Source organism: Hetaerina americana, unplaced genomic scaffold (genome assembly GCF_022747635.1).
Source record: "Hetaerina americana unplaced genomic scaffold, ioHetAmer1.1.p SCAF_51, whole genome shotgun sequence".
NCBI classification, from domain to species: Eukaryota; Metazoa; Arthropoda; class Insecta; order Odonata; family Calopterygidae; genus Hetaerina; species Hetaerina americana.
The window spans coordinates 2,470,022-2,496,547 of record NW_027287107.1 but is presented as its reverse complement, the minus strand read 5'-3'; the positions used below and the strand labels follow the sequence as shown (position 1 = coordinate 2,496,547).

The 26,526-nt window shown below is 34.5% G+C and overlaps 1 protein-coding gene across 2 annotated transcripts; it reads right to left on the bottom strand.

Moving 5' to 3' along the window:
- Nucleotides 1-1,425: 1,425 nt before the first annotated feature.
- Nucleotides 1,426-25,528, bottom strand: ScsbetaG (Succinyl-coenzyme A synthetase beta subunit, GDP-forming). 2 transcript variants are annotated; one of them, XM_071593134.1, is made up of 11 exons: nt 25,169-25,528; nt 24,734-24,902; nt 24,430-24,496; nt 23,056-23,194; nt 19,629-19,728; nt 15,367-15,519; nt 8,707-8,887; nt 5,283-5,541; nt 2,743-2,877; nt 2,471-2,599; nt 1,426-1,716 (listed from the first exon to the last, which is right to left on the bottom strand). In XM_071593134.1, coding segments are annotated over exons 2-11 (1,275 nt in total). In that variant the 5' UTR covers nt 24,736-24,902; nt 25,169-25,528; the 3' UTR covers nt 1,426-1,606. The 2 variants fall into 2 exon arrangements, with proteins under 2 accessions (XP_071449235.1, XP_071449237.1); XM_071593136.1 differs by lacking the exon at nt 24,734-24,902.
- Between the last annotated feature and the right edge of the window lie 998 nt (nt 25,529-26,526).

Here is a 26,526-nt window from a genome sequence, read left to right as displayed (position 1 = left end):
TGCTATCCAAAAGAAAGGAAAAGCAGCCATATGTGAGGACTACAGAACAAACCGAATAAGTTTGATTTAGCATACATTTAGTGTTTGAAGATTTGAATCTTCATTCACTACACACCAGGGAAGCCTTCACAGCAAATTTAAAGTTGTTCTCAGGAACATCATTTAGAGATTAAGAGTAAGGCAAATGATTAATTAAAGGATAATGAATTGGGGTTCAGAAAAGGGGTAAAAAGCACATCATGCCATAACAGTGATAAGGTCACTCATAAAGAGGAATATAGAATATAATTAGGATGTATTTGTCTGTTTCGTATATTTTGTATTGGCATTTGATAGAGTGAATGGGGTAGAATTAATGGATGTATTGCAGAAAATAGGAGGAGACTGGAGGTTTAGGAAACTTTCCACAACCTGTACAGGTAGCAAACTGCTCAAATATGAGTGGTGGGTAGAGAGCCAGGATTGCCAGTGTAACGAAGAGGGGTGAGACAGAATTATTTCCCATGTGTTTTAATGTATATGTGCAGGAAATGGTTAAGGAGGCAATGAAAGAACTGGAGATAACTGGGAAGTCGGTGGTGGACAATTCCTGAAATAATTTAGGTTGGTGGGCTATCAAGCTTCGTGAGCCCATAAGCCAAGTGTTGCAAGCATTGCTGAGGAAATTGAAAAGTCAATGCGAGCAATAAGAATTAATGCAAAACAAAGGTTAAGCAGTTGGTTGTAGGTCTTAATTAGCTACAAGAGGCTAGGAAATGTATTATTGTACCATTGTACTGTACTGTCTGTGTCCATCCAAAACCACCAACCTTAACCAGTAGAATACCAATTATAATAACAATAAATAAAAGATGAAGTTTTGATTCAAGGATATATTTATGGATTTGTGGAGTTTTCCCTAAACCTGTTTTTAACATGACATGATCACTATAATGGCCACTCCACTGGGATCAGTGGGCCTCTGCAGTCACCTCACTGAGGAACGAACACTGTGCAGACTTCCTTTCATCTGGCTCCTACACTTGGGCCTATCTGGAATGGGTGACACTACCAGGAAGAATTATCATTGCTCCAGTCATCACAGCCTTAGGGGTCATCAGAACATACAAGCCCTTCAATCATGAAACAGTGGTAGTCCATAGGGAGGGATAAGTATATTAGATGCACATATGAATGTAATCCTATGGAATGAATAGATATAATACTTATTACAGCATATATGCCACGAAATTATCTGTAAATTTTGAACCAAACGAGAGAATTAATTATTACCAGCACATACTGTTAGAGTTAGTACTTTTGAATAGTGAAATTTGATCATGAATACGAGTGATATCCTTCCTTTTCTTACCAATATTGTGACAAAAAATAGTGGGACCTTTTCCAAGGACATGGAGGGAGAAAGTTAATTAAATAACACTCATCTGTCTTTAAAATATTTATTTATCACAACAAACAATATATTTTCCCAAATGCAAAATTTCAGTTAGTCACAACAAAGAATGCATTTTCCCAGAAATATACATCATATTTGATAAGTAAATTGCATGCATGAAGTTTGAAAATCAAAAAGCCTAATATAATATTTTTGTTTCATTTACACGGGTCAACTCAGGGAGTCTACAGCTTTCCGAGCAGCATCATCTAAATTCTCTGCTGATTGTATGGTTAGGCCTGAAGAACTTAAAATCTTCCTTGCTTCAGAAACATTAGTGCCTAAAAGAGTAAGAAAAAAGTTTTTATTTTAAAAACCAACCAATGATTCAATTAATTTTAGTTATACATACTCTGATGTCAAAAAGCCAACTAAGATGGCAGAACACCTGAATTATGAACTTTATTTATGAAATTAATTAATTTACTTTAAAAGTATAAATTGGACATAGTAATAGGATCCTTATAGTAACATCAAATCGGTAAGATTTACCATTTCCCAGGCAACAAGGTAACAAATATTACATGGAAAGGGGAATCGAATTAAATTATTTATAATAGAAAATTATAGTAACAAATTATCACGCTAATATATTTCTAATGTTTCCTTCAAAAGTGAATCAAGTTACTTCCTTCACTTTTCTGACATAATGGTTGGTAGCCTGAGATGACACTAGCTGTAAGCATTTAGGGTGGCCCAAAAGAAGAGCTTATTTGAGAAGCAAGCCCACCCCCAGCAATCTTGGAATCGTTTATTATAAAATTGTAGCAGATCATCCAACAAAAACCAAATGTAATAAATCTGGAAAAACTGCTTCACATGGAAGACCCTTTTCAAGTGAACCAAGCCAAACTCAAAAATGTATGGCCTCCAGCAAACTATCGTATTACACCTTGGAGACATCGGTACACTTGGGTTTCAGAATGCGTGTTTTGCCATTCTACCAGGAAAAAAAATAATTGTCAATTCATTCAATTTATCCTTCACATTTGTGTAAAACTGCCTGAAAAAGGATATTTTTATGAAATAACTCACCTTCCAGACGCACGACCAAAGGCATTTTGAGTTTCATGTTCTTACATGCAGCTACAATTCCATTGGCAATGGTGGCACAGTTTACTATACCTCCAAACACATTAACAAGTATGACTTTTACATTTTTATCTGGAAAAGAGAAACAATGTCTATGATTAGGTGGTGAATATTTTAGGCAACAGATGCAAAGGAGATTATGCATCAATCAGGTCCAATACAGGCCATAGAAATTATGGAATAATAATAACACGATAAAATGAGCAAAGCATTACCTGAATTCAATAAACTAAATGCTTGATAAACTTGTTCTTCATTAACTCCTCCCCCTACATCCAAAAAGTTTGCAGGCTTACCACCATAGAGGTTGATTATATCCATGGTTGCCATTGCCAAACCAGCTCCATTCACTAAGAGTTAAGCATGGCAGAAAATTTGCATTATTTGTGGGCAACATCAAAACATGTCACATCATTGAAAAAATCATTTGTAACAAAAATCATTTTAGTTAACATCTCTCTTCAGTAGCAAAGTGCATGCAGGCTGAGGGAAGTTTTACAGGGAGTCATGGGATTAACCTAAAATCAGAGGATGCAAAGGGTTATTAAATAATTTGGTGTAAAGTAATTTAAGAAACATTAGCATGCACTTTTACAGGGGCTATATTTCTATTCACATACATGGGTCATTCCATTATTCCTATTAAATCCAAGATATCACTCAGAGAATTGGACAAGGTTTGCTTTTAGTAACCTTCATCTCTCACTAAACTGCTATTTAAGTTTCAGCTATATCTAACACATGGTTTCATTTTCATAGTCAATTGAAACAATAAACTTTTTTGCATTTATTAAAATGGAAATAAAATGATTGTCACACATAATAAACATTTCTATTGAAAAGTCTTAAACACAAAAGAGATAAAAGCAGAGTTGGATGAAGTTCATGGCACATCTGCTCCTGTTTGCGACTGATAAAATTGGGAAAATGGGTCATAAACATCCACAGATGTTGAACATTGTTTGGGATGTCCAATGAAAGTAGCATCCTCCAAAATGATTGATGAATTCTACAATATGGTTTTGAGTGATCAACAAATTTAAGTTCGCAAAAAGGTTGATACCATAGCCATCCATATCAAAGGGTACAGTGCTTACAATTTTGCACAAAAAATTTGGTACCATGTTTGCTCTTAGTGGAGAATAAACTCAATCATGTGGCTGATTCAGAGGCCAGTTTGACACTTTTCTGTTGCAATCCTAATGAGTTCCTTGTCGATAAATAACTGTGAATGATACATGGATTCATCCACTAGTACACTCCAGAGAAATCATCAAAACAGTGGGTATCCAAAGGCAATCCAGCTCTGAAGTAGTAGTAGTATTGGGGTTTTTAGAGTGGATTGACAGCTATGGTCATTTTACACCACAATTAAACCCAAAAGAGATCAATCCAGCTCTGAAGAATGCAGTGACAGTGAAATCAGCGGACTAGATGATGGCCACAATTTTTATGGATGCCCACAGAATCACCTACTTTGATTACTTGCAAAAAGATTGAATTTTGATGGCCAGAATTATTAAATTAAAGCTCAAATAATGACAACATCCACTGTATTCACCAGATATGGCTCCCAGTGACTTTTATTTATTTAATAACTTGAAAAATGGTTTGGCGGGTGACAACTCACATCAAATGCAGTCATTCCCAGCACACATGACTTTTTTGAGGGCCTTTTGTGATCCTACTTTTTGGTTGCCTCATAAAAGATGATTAAATTGTGCACAGGAATTCCAAGGCATTAGTTGACAGTATAAGCATTAACATAGACTTCAGATTAATTTCCTAATTCAATGGTTATGAGTACAAATTAAACTGATACCAGACTCAATTATTTTGCAAAATTAATAAAAAATAGAACCCATGGCAAGTAGATATTTATAAATTGTTAATAACATAAGAATTGAAGATTTATCTACTCACAAGTATATTTTTCTTAATATTGACTAAATGAAATACTGTTTTCAAGTCATAAATGGCCTGCCAATAAGTTATGCTACCCACATTACCATTGCAAATTGCTACAGAAGGTGTACCCTGGTATGCATGCTATACTGGTTAGCACATTCTAATCAGGATCCCTTCAAAAATGCACAAACCAGAGTTCACTTTAATGTACTCAGATGGAGATATAATCTGAAGGGCTAGAACACTTTCAAAGGACTAGCTAAAAATAAAGACACTGAGTTCAGGGCATAAGTTTTACCATAACTTTTAAAGGACTCAAAAGGAATAGCACCCCATTGTTAAAGAAATAGGAAAAATTATAGCTGATATAAAAAACAATGCAGTCTGGAAGTTTGAGAATACAAGAATCACATTTAACTGGTCACAACGCGTATACAATTAAAACAATACTTTAAAAAGAATATTACATAACAACTGAAATCTTAATAGCATCTGAGCAAATCTGAGCATTACCATGCTGATCTTTACTTGCAAACCCCAATATCATTCCATATCTCTCGGTGAACTGATGTAATTTTGTTACCCACTTTCTTCAATTTTTACCTCTATGTCGTTTTCCTTTATGTTGGATGGCTTTAGATGAGCAATGAATCTCATACAAGGGTAATTTATGAGTTTAAAGTGATTTAAATGCATATTGCAGCAAAATTAATTTTTTTGTTTCAATCTATATTCCCTTAAAATATACTAGACACGCTCGTACATTTCATAGTCAAAACATTCAGTGCAAAACAGATCAGAAACCATTTATACTGCAAAAATGTACCAACTGACACCAAATACTAACCCATACATCCAATATTGCCAGACATTCCAATATAGTTCAGGTTATATTTCTCAGCAATTACTTCCCTGGGATCCCTTTCAGTTTTATCTTCCATATCAAAAATAGCTTTCTGGCGATAACGGGCGTTATCATCAAATTGTATCTTCGCATCAATAGATACTACATCACCAGTAGAGGTTTCAGCCAAAGGGTTAATCTCCAGTTGAACTGAATCCACCTTCTTAAAAAATTCCCAGAGTTTTTTTATTTCATTAGCAGCCTGTAATAGAAGAAAATATCACCAAGTTAAACACCACAGAGAATAATGGAAGCATAATTTATATGCAAAGCATTACCAGAGCAAATTGCCACTAATTCTTTCACTTTTCTCAGCAATACCTGTAATATTATGATACTATTTAGTTTAATATATTCTAGTAGCTTCAACTGTTATTAAAATAATTAAAGAAAACAAAACAACATGAATGCCACAATATTTCCAGTCTTCAGAAAAATATTTAGATAAAGCCAGGATAGACAATGTTGGGTAACTGCACTAAATACATTGGTTTATCTAGGACTGATATATTATCTATTCATAGAGGAAATATATTACTTAAAAATATTTTACCACATATTGAACAATGTGATGTGTTTCAAGGCAAGTTAAAAGAATTAAATCTTGCATGATAATAATCACTGATCACAACCAATAAGAAAAATAATAAAGTACCTAATTTCCAACCTAGGTGTTTTCGTTACTGTTTCATTCACTTTTGACTGCACAATAAACCACTAAATCAAAGGCAAAGGGATGCATAACCCAAGTGTGGGATGAATGGCATGAAAATTTCACCGCAATCTCCCATCAAAATCACCATGTTTGGTAAAGAGTCCCTACATCGTCCACAATGTTCACCTTGTTTTGCTGAACATGTTACTCCTGACACTCAACACACTGTCCTCATCATCAGCAACATTACTTGTGCCCAAGGTGAGCCAATATGCAAGGCAAGAAGTAAGAAGTCTTTAACAATGATTTGAGACACTTGAGAAATCATTATTAGTCAATGACTGACAGAAGATCAAAGAAGAAAGGGATAGGTTGGTGATGCAGCTTCAAGATTAATTACTTAATTACTTCAAGGTTAAACATTGTCCAACCGCAGTAGGATCATATTCGGGTCAAAATTAGTCTCATGTGTATTCTTCCCCTGCCATACACACTAGCAGCAGCTTGTAGGGTACATAAATAAATGAAAATAAAATAAAAAGATGAATCTAGTTGCACGGAAAACCTAAGGGAGATTGTATAGTGATGGTCAGAAAGATATGGCATTAATACATAAGAAGTAGCAAGTACTTTACACCGCAAGAATGTGTGCAAGGCATGTGCAAGGCTATATTACAGTCATTAACATCCCAAATACACATATTTTTGCTATGTTACTCCATCTTAGGACTACACCAAAAGTATCTGGGGCAGTATTACTGAAGACCTGCGTACGTAAAGGGGTGAAAAGAAAGATTCAAGTAAGAAAATAAGTAAAATACCCAAAATACTTAATCCATTTTTATCCTGGAAAGATAAATCACATACCACAGTTCAACTGCAATTGGATAACCAGATTTAGAGAGAATATATTTCAAATTCTAAACCATGTGAAGAATCCATAACCCTCGCGCTGTTTTAGAGATATCTATGGGCCAAATTGACAGAAAGATAAATCATTTTCTCAAATATGGTGCCCACCACACCACCCTCTGTTTTAACCAATTTGTAAAATGAAGACCTTCAAAAGATCCATCAAAAAGTAGCCCCATCCAACCGTTAACTACTTTTTTTTCTTGTCAACCAACCAAATATTCTTGTCTTACACAAAGAGGCAAGAGAGCACCTAGTGAAAGAAGCTGCATTCTTTTGCTGCAAGTAGATATACATGATTTGTATAAAATGTATCAGGAAAAGTTTTGGAAAAATAGATTTCAGCTATTGCTACAATGCCTCAAAATTCTTCAAAGTATATACATCCCTTGAGCATAGACACACTCTTGCCAAGGGGCTTTTTCATGATTTGATGGCTCCCTGGTAGGCAGATTCTGGAAGGTCCTTAAGAATGCATGCAAGCTTCCATGACGACACTTTAGGCCCCATGTTGGTGTCCTTTAAGGGAGGATTTCACTTTTGGGAATAGGTAATAATCTGCCAGTACCAAGTCAGGATTGTAAGGGGGTTGGGGAATCATCGTGATACCAATGCAGAAGGTCTTTGCAAGCAGACACTGGACTCAGCTCTTGGTCATCCGTCAAGACCTTCAGGATTAGTTTATCACAGATCTTTCCCATCACCAAAGTTTCAGTGATAATGGTGGGCATTGTCACCTTACCAATACCAATTTGATCTGCGATCATGCGCACACTTAACCGAGGGTCTGAATGCAGCACTTCATGCACACATCAGGAGAAAATTGTTACCAATACTTTATTTGTAAACTTTGTACACGGAGAGTTCCAAAAAGCATAAAGCTTAAGTCAAGCTCCTGAAATTTTTAAGCTAGTCAACAATTTGTAGCCTTTAAATATCCAATAAAAGACCATAATTGTTGATTAATCAATAATTGAAACCTTGAAGAGAAAATTAAAATGTTCCTTCTCATGAGAAGATTTTCATTCGGACTGTTTCCAAAAATCAGAGTTTTGCCATGTTTTTGTCTCTCATGGTCTTAAAAAAAGTAATTTCCGAGTCTACTCAAGTGACAAGGACATGCAAAACACTGATTGACACCAATTAGAAATGACGATCCTTCACAATGTTTCATCTAGGTCTGATCCAGGAGTGTCTGACCATTATATTCTTGCAATTACATTAACCTTAAACAGTCAGGGTCAACCAGACAGGTTTATTAAAAAAAGTTGTATTCTAGAAACAGTATTGAGAGTTTAATTAATGCATTAAAAATAAGACTAGGGCAGAAGTCTACCCACCCAACTCTTTTGAATCTAGCTTCAATTATTTCTACTTGGAATTGTTCTCTATTTGAATCTACAATGCCAACTATCACAGTGAAAAAAAATTATTTTAAGTATTGGGGAAAGCCTAGGCTGTCTCATGACATTATTGCCCTCTCAAGAATAATCAAATAAAAAGCTAGACTATGCAAATTATGAAATAATAGTACAGTCAGACTATCTCAAAATAGGTCATTAAGCTGGGTGCTACCAAAAATTCCATCGAGATATAGGTTATTTCAATTAATTTAAATACATCAAAATATCATCTTTTTTTTAACCTCTCCAGAATTTACTGACTTTATAATTCCTTGTAAACCATGGAGACATAAAATTAAATAAGAAAGCTTTGAAGTAAAAATAACCATATGAACTATACTAGATATCTGCTTGAACTACATTTAACATACTAGATACTGGAATACATTCTACTAACCTTCATCTTGGTATCCCCATTGAATTCTAAAAAATCAGCCACACTCTCAGCTACTCTGTCAGTTAATCCTTCCAATATATCTATTGGTATCGTTTTGATGACATGAGGAGTCGTCTTAGCCACTTCCTCAATATCAGTTCCTCCAGCAGGTGAAGATATTAATACAGGACCATTATTTTGTCTAGAGAGAAACAAAATTCTTATGAAGAAAAAGTTAAATTTATGCATTAATTATTCCTAACAGTTATAACAATCTGGACACACTAAAAAATGTACACGAAAAAATTACTTACAGCCAAATCAGCTTCCAGATAATCTTAAGATAAAAATGTAGGAGTATACGCTAGCAAAACTTGGGAACAAAAGTAAAATTTTAAATATCATTTCAAAATAATGTTTTGCTTTAATGGCTAGTTAATGAAAACATTTTTTTTAATTCTCATTATGTGCTACTCAAATGTTTTGAATGGCGCAGTCAAATTTTCCTATTTGTTTTAACAGACTCAAAAGAATCACTTTCACATCCATAATGTCCCATCATTGTTCTTTGATTGTGAAATGGTATCCACAGAATACCTAATAGACTACCTCCATACAACCCCAAAAAAAATGCAACATAATAAATGCTCTAAATTAATCATATATTGATAAATATAAGAAACTGTTAAAATATTCATAAGATATGCATAGTCTCTAAAGTTCTAGATGTCCAACAATGTTTTAGCATAGTGGAACCTACCAACAATTGCTACCTGAAGAGAAACAGGAATTGATCACTATAAGATGTGGTGTCTGCTAGTGGGAGGGGCAGCAGTAGTCACAGAAAAATAATGGAGTAAATATCAAAAGTAAAATTCATCTGAATGTACCAAGACTATTTAAAAATAAATGTATGCATTTAAATTAAAATTTTTAATTAAAAAAATCCATTTATAGTTATATAAACCATTTTATGCACACTACCAGTATTTTTTCTATTTTCACAAATGTATTCCAATAATATTGGGTCGAGTATTACTCAGTGCAAACTCTTGTATTATACAAATTAATTAGGGGGGACCTGATTAATATTAGGATAGAACTCAGGGTCTCACAACTTCCACCACCCCTCCCAATGATCACCTGAATTATTGTTAATCATTTTCACCCCTATCCAATTATGTCAGGCTTATGGCTTGGATGACTTTTACAATAAAATAAGCTGTACTATAACATAAAGGTGTGATACTGAAATTTTTCCATTGCAAAATTATAAAACTCTCTACATATTATGGTTGCTAAAATAATTCCTTGTTCGGAGTTATACACTCAATTTTAGAATTGATTACTGAGCATAGAACACAATACAATGTGAACAAATCCATCATGCAAAGCCAACATAAAGCTTTAATTTAATGATAGCATAAGCTGGGTAGATAAAATGTTAAATGAAAGAAATGGAATAACAAAATATCTGCAAATGTATGTAACCTAATTGGAGCTAGACAGCATAACGAAAACCTTATTTGTAACTGAATATGCTACCACAAATAAAATAATTGAGTTCATAAAGGCAAGTACTTAAGATAAAATCACCTATTCAACCTAGTATCATTAAAGTCTATGATTTCTTCTCATTGTATAAAACAAGAGTAATGTCCTTTTTAATGCAGGAACTGTTTCCGGGTTTATTTTGTATAAGTGATCCATCACAGAGATAATGAACAAATCTTAGTTATCCACTGAAAGATAATTTAATACAACCTTGGTTTTGTCAATCACAGCATCTTTAGGTTGTATCAATAAATCATTTAGGGAATTCGATTAAATTCTTCTCATTGTCTCCATAATATATATTTGCTATCACTGCTCAGAATAATTAAGTTGAAATAGAGAATGGAGCAATTAAGGTGAGTCAATGGCCATTATGAAATTGCTCATTGTCCCCTTGAAATTCATGACCAAGATTGCAAAAATTGATTTGGCATTTTAAACAATACAGGTCATCATCATCAGCTATACTGCCACAATGGAGCAAAAATCCTCTATACAGGTTTTCCAGTACATGTGCAGGTAACAATTCATTAATTCAGAAGGTTAAACAAGAATTATATTGAACTCTGATGATAATAATGGATATTTTCTTAATTCTTTTGTTTCCGACAGCCAGTCTTTTTTTGCCAATGGGTCTTTGTTACATTGACCCGTTGGCCAAGCCACTTAAGTAACTGAACCAAAGAAGAAATGCCTCAGAATGTCCCAGAAGTCTTTATAATAACACCCTTAAGATTCCAGACTTTAGATGAGAAGCAAATTATTAAAAATGGTTAAATGGAAAGCTCAACTGCTATAACAATATGAATGCATTTTGATAATCTATTTGTTTGCATTTTGATTTCACGCCAAAAGAAAATTATAGTTGCATATTGTCATTATTAACAATAGGGTGGACTGAATGTACCAATATTAGAATATAGAAGCTTGCATTTAGAAAGTATGGATATTTGAACAATCATGATCACTGCCACTCCCTGAATACAAAGAAATGAACACCTATCGATAATGAAACTTGTCTAAAAGTAATAAGAGAGGAATAAATATGGAGGTTCAGATCAGGAGTCATTGCCTCTCTTGAATTTCTATATCCCTTGTAATTGGTCTCTTTAGATAATCATGTAAACAACTGGATCTAATTGATAAAAAGTATTCTAATTATCTCATTTGTAAGGCAGGTGATCATAACTGGTGCATACTTTCCTTATCTGATCATAGCCCTGGATCTGTTCCATGACTTTCATTTAAAATGGCAGCAGAACAAGGGAACTAAAGCAAAGTAGGTATGATGGGCTGTGAAAAATATGGCTATTGGGTATGTGCCCATTAAAACAATATTTGCCAAAATACGAGGCACATTCAAGTTATAACACCTTTTATTCTTTTTCTTACAAACTAATCACATGACAACTGTGAAACTTGTGTCACATCTTGACACAGTCTCCCTGCAGCCATACAGATTTTTCACAACTTCGACGTCATGATTTCATGGCTGCTGCGAATGCTTCTTTAGGAGTCTCTTTTTGATTAATGGCTGATGCTGACGCAATAGCAGCATGGCTAGTGAATGTGCAGCCACAGAGTGTCTTTCATTGTTGGAAACAGCCAAAAGTCACCAGGACCTAGGTCAGGAAGGTAGTCATGCTGTAGGGAGGATGAGAATTGATGAAAAGAAAGTCCCATTTATGCCATCATCAATGGTCAACATTTTCTGGCACATGCCATGCGAGTAGCCTTGAGGTCATCTGTCAGGATTTGTGGCAACCACCTGGAGGACACTTTTCATATTTTCAGGTCGTCATGGTAATGCCATCTTGGGAGGCGATGTGGTCCACACTCATTCGGCGATCTACCAAAACACCTTTCTCTACTTGCTCAATCATGTCATCAGACCGGCTTGTGTGAGGTCAAGATTGTCTTGGTTTGTTGTTGCCCGACACTCTGCCTTCTATGAACTTTCGCACCCACGAACACACATTAGACACATCCATGACACCGTCACCACATGTCTCATTCAACTGACGATGAATTTCAATTTGTATCACACCACGCAAATGGTGAAAATGAATGATTACATGCTGATCTTGCAATGAAATCTTCACCATTTGAAGTATGAAAAACAGTCCTTACTCTCCCCGCTGCTTTTAGAGTTCTGTGTGCCATAGTCTTCTATATCATGCGTTGACAAAGAGTGTCCTCTTATTTAAAAATAAACCGCATGTTTCTATCTGTCAACATTTAAAAAAAAAAATTGGTGTTATAGCTTGAATGCACTTTGACGTAATAGCCTAAATTTTCATAAACAAACTAAATTCATCCATTTGCAGGTGATTTAGGATTCAACCAACAGCCATATTTACTGACTCCTGTCTGGCATGCTACTCCAAATGCCTCAGAAGAATAATATCCACATTGGAACTGTATGGAGGAGCATGGAAACTGTGTGGTACTGTCTAAACTCTTGGAGAGTGCTTCATTATTCTCCAGAAGTGGCTGCAAAAATAATATCCTCTGCCATACAGCAAAATCCATTGATAATTTGCAGCTATCAAATATCAGCTGTTGGAACTCCACCACTGGAATTTGTGAAGGTTTTGGAGGCAGAAAAGGATGATGGAGGAAAATATATTCAAAAATCATTATATAAAAATGTTTTACATAATGAATGAAATCATTGAAAATGTAAACATTTTTATTTCATTTTGAAAGTTGAAAAACCGTTCATTCCTCCCTCCATACCTTTCACACATCCTTTCACTCAGGTTAGCTATTGCAGCTATCTGAGACTGCTGCAGCCTCCCTCTCTGCTGCAGCAGCAGTTGCATCAAGGACTCTCTCTCTCCTCCCTTTCTTCATTGTTCCTCTGCGCTATATTTAGAATTATTTAAGTTACATATTTAAAGTTCTAAAATATGTTTAAAAAAGTAAGGGATGGAATGATTTATTGCTTCAATTTCAACTTTATGGTCAATATTTCTCATTATGAATTAATGATTATAATAATTAGCACAAGCTAATTAATACCACACACAATGAACAAGACGAGTGATCTATTAGTAATGGCAAATACTCTTGCCTGACAGTATAGAACTTTTTGACCAAAAAATTAACAAAATACTGTCATTAATTCAATTATCTCATCATACAACACAAGTCATCAAAAATGAAAGCAGTTGCCTTTCAAGATCTTCATTATTTTGAGAAACAGTATAACGTTCACGAGGTATTATTCTCCTTAACAAAAGGTATTATCAAATGAATGCTATCATGAATAGTAAGACAACCTTTCATTTGTATCAACCTAATATACGAGTACTTGATGTACATTCTACCATTCATTCAACCAGCCATTCTAACAGCATTACGAAGAGGTATATTATCTCTCATGTACTGGGGTACCCAATTCTCATGAATAAAATAAATCCTGCAAAATAATATCCATTTCATGACATAACAGGAATTTAAGTGTGGGAAGTTAGTTAGTTTAAAGTTGAAAAGGCTTACTTACTTCCTACACTGAAAGTATCGGAAGTAAGTACGTCATTTCAGTAAAAATATTTTCGCTCATTAAGCAAATTACTCACTAAGCGAGGTGCTTGTCATGCAGATTTCACTTTATAGTTAAGAACTATTACAACTCTACTAAGTAAGTATAAATGCATATATCAATATGACAATCCTCAAAAATAGGGCACATTTAGGCAACATTCAGTTGTAAATCTAATCAAAATATGAAATACCTCATGGCACTCAATTGTTAACACATCTGCCTAGCATGATCATAGAATCAACCAAGGATTTTTGCTCTTATAATTAGCAATAATACTAAAACTATGAAATAATTACCCTCTGTCATTAAGCATAAAGTATATTTAGTTCCAAAAATATAATGACTTGAGTTAATGATGAACAAAAAATTGCAAAATGTGACTTAAGTCCAACACTATTACTAGACAATTTAGTGTAGTGCACTTTGTTTAAAATGTCATATGATACATATGTATCAAATAAATTCACTATAAAATGAGAATTCATAATGGATTATGATACTAAAAAGTACTAAATATAATTAAGAAGTAAGGAAAATAACATAATTTATACACATACTAGGATATCCATTATTAAAATAGAAAGAAAGACTCGTACTTTTCCACAGATTTTATTATACGGTACAACGCGTTTCACCAACTTGCGGCATCATCAGGTAGGCTTTCAGTTTCAGGCTTCCACGAAGTGAAGCCTGAAACAATAGAATACATACTAGGATGTTTGCCATGATCATGCTGGGTGTTAATGGGTTAACATGACACCATTACTTAAATGGCCACCCCACTAGCATTTAGACACCTTTGCAGAAGCCTTCCTGAAAAACAAATTCTGCATTTACTACCTTTTCCATCTGGCTCCTACCCTTGAACCAAGACCACATGGGTAATTAACCCTACCAAGAGAAATTAATATTATTCCCACCAGAATTACTCTGGGGGTTATCAGAATTAATTAGCCCTTCCACCACCAAGGCTGTAACCACTAATCAAAAGACTGGTCTTGGTGGAAGAATATTAATATCACTGATGATGTAATTACTATTATAAAACTACAAAATGATTAATTAAGACTCCAGCACTGCTAATATAGTGCTCATTGCATTCATAAAAGCACTGCCGAGAAATATTTTTTGGGAAAAAATTAACCACAGAACCTCATAAGTCCTTCATTACCAACACGTGGAAACTTATTTTGAAATGCACATCACAACTGAACACGCGATATATGATGACCCCCACACCTCTATCAGGATACATACATGATCACTCGAGTATGCCAGCAGTCATAGGAAACCATGTTTGTTGTCACCCGTCACATTGCAATACAAAGCACAGGTGCTGGTTTAGTACTTTGTCATTAAAAATTAATATTTATGATTAAAAAGGGATTATTTATGAGATTAAAAAAGAATACTTTTAACTACAGTACCATTTGTACTTGTTTACTCTAATTTGCTTATTGCTTTTATCTAGGTTAGATGCTTCCATTAGCAACTGACCCTGAGATTTTACATTAAATATCCAAGTCATGCAGGAATTACTTTTTCCCATTAGAATGCCTTAGATTATATTACAATACCTATCCATCAGGAAGCACAGGTATTTTTCTTTCATGATGGTGACTGACTCAGCAACCATTACTTTCTTCACAGGTATCCCTTCTTTTGATGTCTGCTTTGTGATGAGATTATGCCCGATCATTTTTTTTATAATTGGTCCAATTGCATCAGGGCTAAAAATATTCACAAAGACAAATATTTAGATCCAGTTTCAATAACTTTTTGTTGAGCTACAATCATGTTTGACAATAACTGATTATCATTTTGAATCAATATTAATTGGTGAACACAATAGCATAGCGGTGAGTATTGTGATACGAATTTGTGGCTGAAAGGTGATACCATTGGGTTATGATTAATTGGTCATCTGATATCATGTATGATTTTCTGGTCACTAGTAATACATAGGAAACCAATTAGTGGCATAAGGCAAGGACTGCCCACCTTCCTCATTCCTACATACTCTGATGCATGACTTTAAAATACCTCATAACACTACCCTTTGAGAGATCTCCCTACATTCACCTCTCAAATCAACCTACAGATTACTGAGGCAATATTTGTCATATTCATATTCATTGTTTCTAATTTTGATTAGATTTTTGCTGGCCATAAGCTTCACATTTTGATGGTTAATTAGCACTGATTTTTGATAAATGAACACAAACAATATTCAAATTATAAAATGAATAGCAACCAAATCTTGATTGACTATATAACCTCCAGTTGATGTCTGGGAAACCACTGAAACATTGTCAGTCTGTTATTCCTAAACACTAATCCTCCACTATCTTTTGAACTTTAACCCACCTACCAAAGCAGATTTTATAAGAATTTTAACTTCTTCTAGAACCAAAATAAGCATAATCTTAAACCTTACATTTCATCTTTCCATGTAATTAGAGGGCTATTTTATATTTGGAAAAATAAAGTTAACTGAAGGTGATATTCCCAGACTAATTTCAAGGCTCAACATGTAGATCACCTGATCCGTGCCTTAAATAGGCGACCAAAGTGCTGCGTCTTACCAGTAAAGGAGATGAAGCAACAATTGGTACCAATGTAGTTTCTATGCTAAAAAATGTGTATTCCTGAATTTCTTTTTCCAATACAAACTTTTAAATTGAAGACTATGAATTACATTTAAACCAATTGAGCTATCATATTTTTAACTGCTTGATGTGCGAAACTTTATGCTTCACCTGAATGACAGAAATGGTAAATATTCAGATACCTGAACTGACCGATGATCTTTTTAATCATTTTACCGGTTACCCTATGAATCGAAGGTTAAATATTGATTTATTGCTTCAATTTTTACATGGGCATTGACAAAACTGATATAATGTTTGGAAGGAACTTCTTTGTTGGTCGCAAATTTCCTTCATGAAGTAATAGAAGAAAACTTAAAGAGTTATGTTATATTCAAGGAAATCAAATTAAAGAATTTAATTATTGTAAATTTAATTATATTATAAATTAATATAATGACTTAAAAAAGTCATTTTTGTGAGAAGTCTCAACCTTGATGTCCTTTCTACTTCATACACAGAATTCTTATATACTGCTGAACCCCATTCATATTCCATAATAATATGGGAAACCAAAAAAAATGTTACAAATTATTTTGGCCATCCTAGATGCATGGGATCTTGATTATTATTCGTTAGAATAAAATTATTCTTAAAAGTAAGTGTTTTCACACAGAAATATGTTGTTTCTAAGCAAAATACTGACACAATATGAGATTTGATAATTCTGAATACCTGATTACTTCAAGAGTTATCTACTGCCATAAGAATAATACAATCACACTCATTTATGTTTCTTCAAACCACAAATTTGTTGAAAAAAATTGTGTTTTGAACAATGCATAAATTTTCATATGCATTCAATTTATGCATAAACTTTCTAGCAACTCTTTCGCACTGAACATTTAGAGTTTATTCAACTGTTTATACCTAGTTTGGTGATTTTTTTCCCCATTTTTATCAAATATTACAATAATTCATCAACTAACTTATGAAATAGAAACACTGCATGCAATATTACAGCCGTGAAAATATGTAAAAAAGTAGCATGTTCTTCATTTAACCTGTAATTTCATTCTGAGTGAAAAATACAAGAGATTCAAATTAATTCTTTAAACATATATTTGTCATCAGAAAATATTTATTTTATTCTCCTGAATCAAAGTGGGGATCGAGATTATGCAGTGACTAACATACTGGCTTTCCACTGAGATGGTCTGGGTTCGAATCCTGGAGACAACAGATATTTTTCAGTGGTATCCCAATCCCTACTTGAGGTGCTTTGTGGAGAGCACTTTGAGGGAGTACAATGTCCGTCAGATGGGATTTCAAACAGCAGACCCCTTGGCGCCTTTCTATAAAAGTAGGTTAATGCCAACACCAGGTTTGGCTAGGCCCTTCCTTTCCGATCCATCTCTAATGGCACAAATGACCTTAGCTGTTGGTCGCCTCCCCTAAAACTACTCCTACTACTGAATCAAAGTGATGGAAGCTTGATGTCATGTCATATCATCATACCAGCTACTAAATGTTATTGCAAATGGGCCACAGAAATCATTTATTGAAAATGCATGTATTAAAGCACCAATACATCAAGTCAAATATAATTCAAATTACCAGCATTATTGCCAAACTACCTATTTACTATTTGCTAACAATCCCACAACTTTAAAGAGATAATTATCAGGTGATGGCTGGATCTCCCAGAGTGACTGCCCAGAATTTTTTTAATCCTGGTTTAAAATGGATCTTAAAGGCTCTTTACATGCAATACTTGTTTACTTCATTGCCACTGCCAGGTTGTCTCTATATTACAAGGAAACTCAGATAAATATTCATTAAATAGCTAGTAAATATTATTTTCTATGAGAAAATCATATGAATTCCACATGGATATTTTTTTCAGGAATAATAGCTACCCACACTCAGAAGTATAAGTTATGATGGTCTTTATTCCTATCTCTTCAAATGTAGTGCTACATAGGAGATCAAAGTGAAAATTTATGCTTTAAGTCAGTATGAACATTGTCTAAAAATCTGAAGTTTGTTAAATTCCATGGAAACTTTGGAAATAGGTCCAATTTTCTAATTTCTATGTATACTTTATGTCTAAGTGCCTACACCTTTCTTTTGTAATTTTCTTTTTTGAGAGGTGTTCCAGGCCATGAAGATATCCAAAACACCTCTTAAAAAAGAATATTCTCCCTCCTTCCACCAACTACCCACCATGCCCCAAAAGAATAATATCGGAAAAAATATAAACCACCTACTTCCCTAGAACACATCAATTGAAATTTAAACAGAAAGATTTACAACCAATATTAAAAATGTGGATCCACCTCCTTTATTTTCCTTCGAGCCTCTCTGTACCATTAAAATGGCCCAAAACCCAAAAAATAACTTACCATAAAACCTACGAACCCATTGTCAGATTCTCCTGTGACTCTCGCCCATTGCCAATCGCCCAACAATTGTCCCAATTGCAAGATATGCCCCCTCACCTATTCCATTACCTTCCTCCCAATTCCATTACATTTTCTGTTCACTCCATTCCCCTAGGGATCCTCTTTCCAAAAATGTCATCTACATCCTCCTTCACAACCTTTGCCCCTCCTCTTAAATTGGAGAATGTAAAATATCACCTTCCTTCCTCATAAACAATCAGAGAATTTTAACCAATATCTGAATACCTATCCACCCACCCTACTTCCTATTTATGTGTATTTTGCTTCCCATGACTTATTTAACAATTTCTGTTCTTCTTTCCTTCAATTACAGAATCCCCCCCCCCATTTGACTACCAGCAAGGAAGTAAGGACAAGGACTTATGAGTCTGCATACATCTGGGTCCTCCAATATTACCCCCACCCTAACCTCCCAGGTCACGACAAAATACATTAAATCTCCCTTACTCCCAACACATCCCCTCAATCCATTTCCTTCCTTCACTCAGCAGTTTTGCTCTGCTGATGATGGTAACAAATCCTCACCGAAACAGTCCAATGACCTTGTGAATGTTTTTTTCTGATTCTGCGTGTAGTATACATATGTATTACATTCTTCAGTGGATACTGTTTCTCAAAGGTTTTTTGTACATTATTTAAAATCATTCCACACATTACATAACTGGAATACATTACAGTTATTACTCAAAGAACTAGCAGTAATCAAAAGTATTCAGACTTCTTGATGCAAAAACATCTTAAATGAATACACTACATTAAATTATGCATAATTATTCTCATACTTACTCCTTTGTAACATGAACTCCACCTTTAAATCCATTATCAAAATATCCTAAGCCACGGCCACCAGCCAAAATTTGTGCTTTAATTACATACTCATCCGCTCCTAAAAGAAAAATGGAATATAGATTCAATTAGTAAGATTATTGAACTAATACCTGACAGTAACATTTATTTTGAATCAACAGCATAAGTTAAACTGCACCTTTAGTCACACCAATTACACGGGTGGTTCAATAAGTACCCGTGTTAGAAATGAAGAAACCATTTTTTTTTTATTTTTCAACATAGTCCCCTTATAGAAAGATACACTTCTCCCAACGTTCCGGCCATTTTTTTAAGCCCTTTGCTGCCTTTTGCAGGAAGATGAAGATTTTCTTGACAACATTATTACCTCAAAGGATAGCTCAAAAGGAGCTCAAAGGATATCCCTTCGACTCCATCGAGGCGGATCAAGCAGTGACGACAAAGGCTCTCAACAGTATTCCAAAAACAAACTTCCAGCGGGCTTTTGACGAGTGGCAGACATGCCGAACTAAGTGTATCGATGCAGGAGGAATGAATTTTGAAGATTATTAAGCAATTGTAATGATAACTGCAATAAATTTTGATTTTTGGAACCATTCCCGATACTTATTTTACGGATCCTGTATATCCAACAGATTCGGGAGAGATGTAGTGGAAGTTTGCCACTGTGAGAAAAACAAATTTGCACTTTTCCACAGATTTATTTGTAACGTACAACGCGTTTCAGTTCATCTAACCATCTTCAGGTACAAGATTCAACTTGTGATACATCATATTTATACCTGTTTGAGGAAGGGGGGAAAGAAATGGGAAATACGCGAAGGGTGGAGTCAGTAGGAGAGAGATAGTTTCACTGTTTGCTGTGGAAATGGGATTCTGAGGAGGGGAGAGAGTTTTATAAAAATATTGCCTTTTAAAAGAACACTCACATTTAATCTCCAACTGACTCCACCCTTTGCGTATTTCCTATCTAACCACCCCTACCCTCCACTCTCAGTATGTTTCGAACAACCCTTCCCTAACAATGTCCTTCTTAGAATCACTTATACCTCATCTCTCAACCTGCCTCTATCCCTTCCATGTCCCCTACCCACTTAACCCTTCTTTATTCTGCCCTCCTTCCTACCGCCAGGATAACAGCTACCTGCCACCGTCTTCTCAAATAATGATCACAATTGCTTATCTTCCCCCCCCCTCTTTTTACCTCTCCATTTCTTTAGTTTCTGTTTCTTTGGGTTTGCCATATTTCCCCTCTTTGACCCACTTACCTCACTCCTCACTCTTTTCTCTCACTCACCCCTTCCTCAAACAGGTGTAAATGTAATGTATCACAAGTTGAATCGTATCTTGTACCTGATGATGGTTCCATGAACTGAAATGCGTAGAATGTTACAAATAAATCTGTGGAAAAATCCAAATCAGTATATTAGATTTGTTGATAGTTATTAGCTTAAATCAGGCGGAAAACTGCACAAGAACCACATTAGATAAATAACACACTTTCAAGTATGTAATAAGAAAACAAACTGTCTAAATCTTCTTCATCAAAAGTTACAGTTAATCATCTTAATGGCCAAATGGAATATCACATATAAATTTTCCACTCTCGAGGTTCTTTATTAAACCTTGTACCTTATTTAACGTAAACATTTCTATGGAAGGCAATAGATAAACATCTCAATTGCATACCCGAAGAACCAAAGGTGGATGCATGATGTGTTTGGATGATTTACCTTAAGACACAACACCTATGCTAAATGTGTAGGAAACTTATATCATTCAGGCAACAACACAACAGTAGAAAACATTTTTTTATGACCAGCACCATCATACCTTACCTTACCCGGACCTTAGTCCAGAGCAGTAAAATTTCTTTTTCTTCTGGCAAATCTCCTATTTAAAGCTGCTACAAAATGTTTATCATTGAGAAAGCTCTTCATTTGGTACTCCCATTTCCCATTATTTCCTCATGCCTCAACAAAATTTTTCATTAATCAATGAACAAAAGCTGACTTGAAAATATATAGCCCTTAGCTTAGACAAAAGCAATGTGCTGGTGTAGATGGAATACCTTTTAAAATAATTTTTTTTTTGAAGCTGATAAATCCCTCTTTTTGTTTCTGATAAATGAATTGCTGATCAATGGTATTTTTCCATAAATGTAGAAATTATCAAAGAAAGTCCCCGTATACAATAATAAAGGCTCTCCAATGGCTTATATAACTACAGGTCTATTGCAGAACAAAACTCCTTTCCTAAGTATTTGAAAAAGTGGCGTACACAAAGCTCTAAACATTCGGAAATTTGCAATTTTCCTCATTATTTCCATTCTAATTTCCTACCCAAGTTTCCAATCAAAATGATCACTAAATTAGGAGCATCATCATGACTTTATATGAAATATTGTTCTACTGCCTTCATATATATGCCAGTGCCAGATTAATCATGGGGCTTATCAGGCTAATCATCAGATGACCCTTACTCAATCCAGAGAAACTTTTGTCATTTCTCAACAAGAAATATGTGAAAATCAATGGCATAATTTGTGTGTTCAATATACAAAGTGATTGTAACAATTAAAAGAGAAGCACACTGACTTCATTACTGATAAAATAATAGTGAAAGAACTATCACAATTCACTGCTAAGCTCAATGAAGAAACCATACAAACAAGGAAACAGTATATAAAAACTGTTACATGGAGTATTTTTGTCTGTGAAGTGTACTATTTTGGGTGCTAACTATGTATGTTTTGTATTAACCCGTTCTCCACACAGGAAACTTCCCATCCCAAAGAGTGTCAAGGTGGTAGTAGTTACGGGAGGCAACCAAAAGCTAAGTCATAAGTGACATTAAGGATTACTGGGAAAGGTGGTAGGGGTAGAATGCTCAGGGAATTGAAAAAGGGTGGAAGGAGACCCAGCACTGGCATTACCCTACTCTTAATTATAGGTGCAAAGGGGTTCACAATTAAACACTCCTTCCAACAGATGGAATAGTCCACTTGAAGTACTCTCCACGTGACACTCAATACACAATTTTGGTAAATCTTTTTAACTGTAGTTAATATTGAAGTTGACAAAAGTTTTTGACATTTGGATCTTTTGTACTCAAATTAAAGTAGAAAAAATAACTATTGTTAAGTTCTACTTGGTAGAGGAATACTTTTAACTGTTATATATTCAAACAATCCATACTCACACATAGGATACTAAAAACCTGAGTAGCATTATACCAATCCCCATCTTCTTTCAGGAACACCAAAAAATATCTTTGAAAGACCTATCTCATACCAACTGCTGCAGCATCACACAAACAATACATAGAATATACAATACGAAGTATTTCTAGCAATTAATGAACATATTTTCCAATTATAACACATACATTTTAAATGAATACTTACTGAATGATGAATGAAGATTATCTGCATCACTAGGACTGTCAACAATTTTGAACCTTTGTACATTCAATCCATTTTCACTTAGGAGAACCTTACTTTGGTACTCTAAGAGATTTAAATATCTAACCTGAGAAATGTTTCCCTGTAAAATAGGAAAAAACAACTATCAAGAAATAAACAATGGCAAAAAGCAAATCACACCAATAATGCATCCTCCTAGATTCTACATACACCATTATGTATAATGAGTATCCTTTTCAGAAAGACCTACAGGCTATGAAAGCATTAAGAGGCTAACAGAACTGCATCAAACTAATCCAACGTTGATTACTTAATGATTAATTGTTTAAATAATTTCTTCTCAATGCATAAATTATAGCAATTTGAATAATTACAAAGTCAGCAAATAAAAGTTTCCTTTCTAGTTATAAGCAGCCAAATGGGCTCTCAAAGTTAGTAATCTTTGTTAACTTGACATTTAGAGCTAGGCTCAGAACAAAATTTCCATTTCATTAGCTTTTTTTAAGAATAGCCTTAATATAATCATTAAGTATAAGCCAAACCTAAGTTCACAGAAATTTTTCTATGGGATTCATGCTTTAATAGGATCTTATTCCTATAGCCTTATTGGCAGAATTTTATTGGTGTATAAAGAACTGCAGTTTGGAAGAGAAAATATGATTCCTAGTCTATGAAAAAATCTAACAGGGTTTCATGTAAACATTGTACCTTTGAAGGTTGAGCTTGAAAAATAGGTTTTTCTAATTCCATTATTATTCAGAGCATATGCAGTCATGAAAAAGCCATGACATTTAAAAAAAGAGCCTCTGAACACATTGTGAAGGTTTCTGAAGCATACTTCTGTCTATCAAAGATTATGCCCTCTTCTCCTTTCCACAAGATATGGAGTCTGAACTTCCCTGACACCGTGCATAAGAAATATAAACGACTTAATTACATAAATTGTTAACCTGAGAGTTGTTATGAATAGCTGAGATATTGGAAATCTGTCCCACAATGCACAACCTAATAACTTTGTTAAGGGCAGTTAAGGAAAAAATTAATAGTCATTGATTATATGTTGTTCTTTGTCCTTTTGGAAATGTGTGGTACGCTTATAATACACCGTTCTTGTGCTAACCATTTCAACCTCAACAATGCTGCTTACTATTCTTCCAAACTGACATTTACCTGCAAGGTATCTATAATCATTGATAAATGATAAGCACATCCCTATACATTTGAGTAAAATACAATAGGCAAGGATATGCTGTTAAACATGCAAAAATAGTTGTACTTGAAAAGGTGAGCATTATCAGAAAACTACATGGGCAGCTAAGAGGAAAATATCAAAATAGGACACTTGTCTTAACATACCAGTTTGGTATCACATAACGCAAGCGTTCTCCTGGACACAACATGCCTTAATGATGCCATTCTGCTCCTATAAAAAATGTAAGGCACATTTCAACGTTACTGTTTCACAATTAGCAGATGATTAGAAGTAGGATCATATAAATCTACATCTAAAACGCAAAATGAAAAGTTAGTCACAATAAAATTCCTATTTTCATAAGCGTTATGGAATCAACTGTTTAATCGATGACCTTAAATATTAGGAATGTTTTCACGTACAAAAAATTACACAACTCCACGCACGAAAAAGACATTCGGTACCTACATTAGATGTTTGTCTGCAGATTCAAGTTACGTATCATTAATGATCACATAAAAACAAATGCATTAAATCAAGCTGGGATGAATCTTTTGAGTTTTCATTATCTAGCTCGAGATCGGAATCATTAATGTACAGGGTTGAAGGTCAGGACTTACTAGATCGTCCGGTTGACCTTCAAAGAAAATTGTATCAATGCTAAAAATTTGATAAGCTGATACAGAAAGCGTAACGTGACATACAATTTAAAACAAAAATAAACTAGCCGGATAACAGAGTAACCCTAAAAATTTCACGCAGCGTGGATACAAGCATTTTCACTTTGTTATCAATAGTATTATTATGCTAATCCAAGATTGTCTCATGAAAGTGTCCAAAATACATTATACAATAGCACGATATAACTTTTTCGTCAAAGCATCGTGGAGTTCGATTACTTACCTGATAACATATAAAGTGCCTGTGTATCTTCGTCTTTAATGACAAGCCTTTATAATCGTTATTTATGATTAAAGACTCACGTCTCGTTGATCAATATTATTATTGTACAGTGAAAGATCACAATTTTGCATGAAAATTTAGTTCATACATGCCTTCGAATTCTACCATTTAATTTCTGAATTAAATACTATAGCAAAACAAGTTGGGATAGATTCAAGAGTGTCTACAACACCATTCGGACCGTCGACGGCTCAGCAACGCATTTATTTACATGAGCCACCAGTAACACGTGTCTCAAGCAATGTAAAAATTGAAGAGGTATATCTCGGCAATTACCGCGACCTCTGAAATCAGTAATTTTCGAAACTTGTCTTCCGTCGCCGTCGTGGTCCTATCGACCGTACATATGATTTTATTTGCATTCATATCTGTGCATGTTGTTTTCATGCTATTTGCATAATCTATATCTCTCATAAACTTCATGCATATGCGCACCGTCATTTAAGTGAGATGATTTCCGTTGATGTACACATTTCTTAAAAAAAATGCTTCTTTTGATTGCTCTAGTACCCAATCGGAACTGATATTAAACAGAACAAAGGAGGGCCATTTGTTTACTAATGTGCGGATTCTTAATTTAATCATAATTCTTATTACGTCATCATTCGAGAGTAACAGATGTTCTGACGAAGTAAAAAGCGTTTAATTATTTGTTAAGACTTGTTTTTCATGCCATTTTTGAGAAATAATCATTGTCCGCAATATTTCATAGAAGATCACTGCTTCAGGCTATCAACGCTCATTTTTCTGATTTCAACCATTTTTATAAATATGACCTAAGAACTAAGTACGTTACTCCAGTTTCTTCATCTCGCGGATGTTAAGAATGTTTTCTGTTGCATAACCTTCCTATCTACATCTTCACGACTTGTACGGTAAAAGTAGAACATAATAGACGAAACTTTAAGGCTATACCAAGAAAGTAATCAAAACCTAAGGTATGCTCTTGGGAAATGATTACGGCTTGAAGAAAGCATCCTACGGAATAAGAAAGGTTTTAAGTAATATAGCCTTGAGAAAATAAATTTAATGGTCTTGCAGCGTCGTTGATACCTTGGTACTTTACTAGGGTAATTACTTTATCCTAAGGCCAATTAAAAAAGTAAGAATTCAAGAATTTCATTTATATTCCTAGAAGCCAGCTGCTTGGGGAACCTTGAAGAACTTCAAATTTAAACAACATGATCGATTTAAATAGAAACTTAACTATCTAAAAAATGGAGAAAATGTCTACTTTTCAGTAGAACGAATCCCCCTCATTTATGCCAATCATGACGGATGCAAAAACTGCACCATAC